We start from the raw sequence: 2,710 nt of genomic DNA, 5'->3' as shown, positions 1-2,710 counted from the left end.
CCGGAAATGGAGGGTAGCTGAGACGATTCTGAACAACAATTTCCTTTGCAAAAATGTCGGATAGGGCTTTGTTTTTGAATTATTAACGAAGCCTCATCCGACATTTTTGCAAAGGACATTGTTGTTCAGAATCATCTCAGTTATCCCTTATTTCCGGCTCTTACAGGAATTCTGGAACAGCCTGTATTTATTATGGCAAATCTGTGATTATTGGTACAGCTATGTTCTTTACTGTATCAAGGTATGTTCCTTACCATTCTAGTGACTTTTTCGCCTCCTCCACTCGACCCTTGGAAACCAGCCACACAGGCGATTCAGGTACAAACGCTTGCACCAAAATGATAGGCACAACGGCATAAATAATACTGAGCCAGGCTACCAGCCTCCAGGGCATGAACGCGCCCTTCAAATACGAGAGGACCATGCCGAAAGAGGCCAAAGTCGGACCAAAGGATATCATCGATCCCCTTAACTCTGGTCGTGCGACCTCGGTAATGTATACGATGGCTGGAGAGGTTGCCAAAGCCGTCGCCAGTCCAGTTAACAAGCGGCCGACCAACAGCATCGGAATATTCGTTGAAAGTGCAATGAGGATCCACCCTGCCACGCATGGAATCGCACCGATTTGGAGAGTTCTCAATCTTCCCAACGTCTCCATCAGGAATCCACCTATCAGCGCACCCAAGGGTGCACACACCACCACCACGCTAGCTGAAACAACAATCATTCCTCAGTACACGTGTATAAATACATCCACAGTTCATTTTGTGTTGTTGTGTTTAATTTATAATTGTACTTGCAATTTAACTTTTGAAAGATTTGATAGTTAGATTTTCTACTTTCAATATATATTTTGATACACTTGTAGTAAGTTCTAATATGTTAATAGTTGTTTTACATTTGTAAAACAATGTTGTTTCCATTTTGTGTTGTTGTGTTTAATTTGTAACTGTATTTTCAATTTAACTTTTGAAAGATTTGATGGTGAGATTTCCTACTTTCAGTGTATATTTCAATACACTTGTAGTAAGTTCTAATATTAAAATTCAGGGGTACGCATAGACTAGAATCTATTTGAATCTATGTATATATATCTATATGTATTTTGGTACGTGAGTATTTCAATACCCATAACTATAACTATACTAAACTGATATGTAGTTGTTTTACAATTGTATTATACTTCATTCTACGTCGAAATAAATGAATTTAATTGATTAACACCCCAAACGATTCACATTTTTCCTTTTGTATAGATTTAATGTCCCATCAACATCTTAAATGTGGTTATTAGCGACAACTGGTAGAAATTGAGCTACTGGTAGAAACACAAGCAAGTGTATGTACAGAGTTTCATCAAAATCGAGGTGTAACAGTCACCGATGTTTCCTTGTAAGAAGCTAAGAAATACACTGATCATGAGCTACAACATAGCAGATGATAGAACCATGATGATACTACTATGAATTAAAAAATACCAAAGCATTGGTATAAATGGCGTAGTATTGAAAAGTAATCCTAATCATACTTGACATCACAATGAGAAATCCCAAAATTTGTTTATCATGGGACCACCCCGGAGACATGCTCCACAAGATCTCGGCGTAATCGAGTAACATACATAAAAAAGAAAATAAAAAAAAAATATACATGTCGAATTGAGTAACCTCCTCCTTTTCGAAGTCGGTTAATACACATTACTTTGTGTCAATTGAGTCGTGCACACCGCTACATTTTGTGGGTTAAATTTTACTTCGGGGCACCAAAAATTATGAACTTTTTTTTGTACCATTTAACCATTTTTTTGTATCATTTTAACTATTGGACTCGTAACATTTTTACTTACATTTTCGTAATCTAGGCATCAAAAACTACTAAATGGTGCATAAAACGGTTCATAATTTTTGGTGCCCCAAAGTAAAGAGCAGCCATTTTGTGTATTCCTGTGTATATGTCAAAATTTGTTAATGGCCGACCTATATTTTATCTTGCGTGCAACCCATGCAGGCAATTAGTGCAGACGATAGATCCGCTATTATCTAACATTTTATTACACTCTCCCTTCGTAGAGATCATAATAAAATCATCAAGTGCTTGTAAAACCGTAACAATTATCGCTTCCCACGATGTTAATTCTTGCACGAGCATGTCCTCGTTTAGATGAACGAGCGATCCACGGCTTTCGCGCATACTTATCGTCGTTGTTCACCATCAGTACTTAATTTATCGCGTCTCAGGAGTTGCTCACCTATCCAGGAAGTTTCCACTTTAGTGGCGCGCAAATCAGAGTCCGTGGCCTCCAGGTGAGGAATGAGAATGGCCGAGTACGCCATGCTCAGTCCCACCGATATGTGGAAAGTCGCGGATATGACGCAAGCCGCGATCTGAAATAATTCAACGATGTGATGTTAATGAGAAAATGAGGAACACGTGTTAGTAGTTAGTGTAGGTTGTTGTTAAAAAAAAATGTTTCATACGGTGACATCTTGTTTAACGATGTATGGAAGATACAATCGGAGACGAACATACAGTCAGTGTAATAAGCATTCGTACAGGAACCATTTATTTTAAAGTGGTTGCTGTACGAATCTAGAGACGAGGTAGCGTCTCGATGTTAAGTACATGAAAAATTATAATGCCTCCCCGTACATAATGTGGCACTACCGCATATTCGTACAGGAACCATTTATTTTAAATTGGTTGCTGTACG

The 2,710-nt window shown here is 38.3% G+C and overlaps 1 protein-coding gene across 1 annotated transcript; it reads right to left on the bottom strand.

Annotated features, from left to right (window-relative positions):
• Positions 1–133: 133 nt before the first annotated feature.
• On the bottom strand, positions 134–2,408 carry LOC128882353 (facilitated trehalose transporter Tret1-like). Its single transcript, XM_054133937.1, has 2 exons — positions 2,249–2,408; positions 134–711 (listed from the first exon to the last, which is right to left on the bottom strand). The coding sequence occupies exons 1-2, from the start codon at positions 2,331–2,333 to the stop codon at positions 251–253; spliced, it is 546 nt and encodes a 181-aa protein (XP_053989912.1). The 5' UTR covers positions 2,334–2,408; the 3' UTR covers positions 134–250.
• Positions 2,409–2,710: the final 302 nt, after the last annotated feature.

Source organism: Hylaeus volcanicus, unplaced genomic scaffold (genome assembly GCF_026283585.1).
Source record: "Hylaeus volcanicus isolate JK05 unplaced genomic scaffold, UHH_iyHylVolc1.0_haploid 11091, whole genome shotgun sequence".
Taxonomy (NCBI): Eukaryota; Metazoa; Arthropoda; class Insecta; order Hymenoptera; family Colletidae; genus Hylaeus; species Hylaeus volcanicus.
Note: the sequence above shows the minus strand (reverse complement) of the source record. Positions and strands in the feature narration are given on the sequence as shown.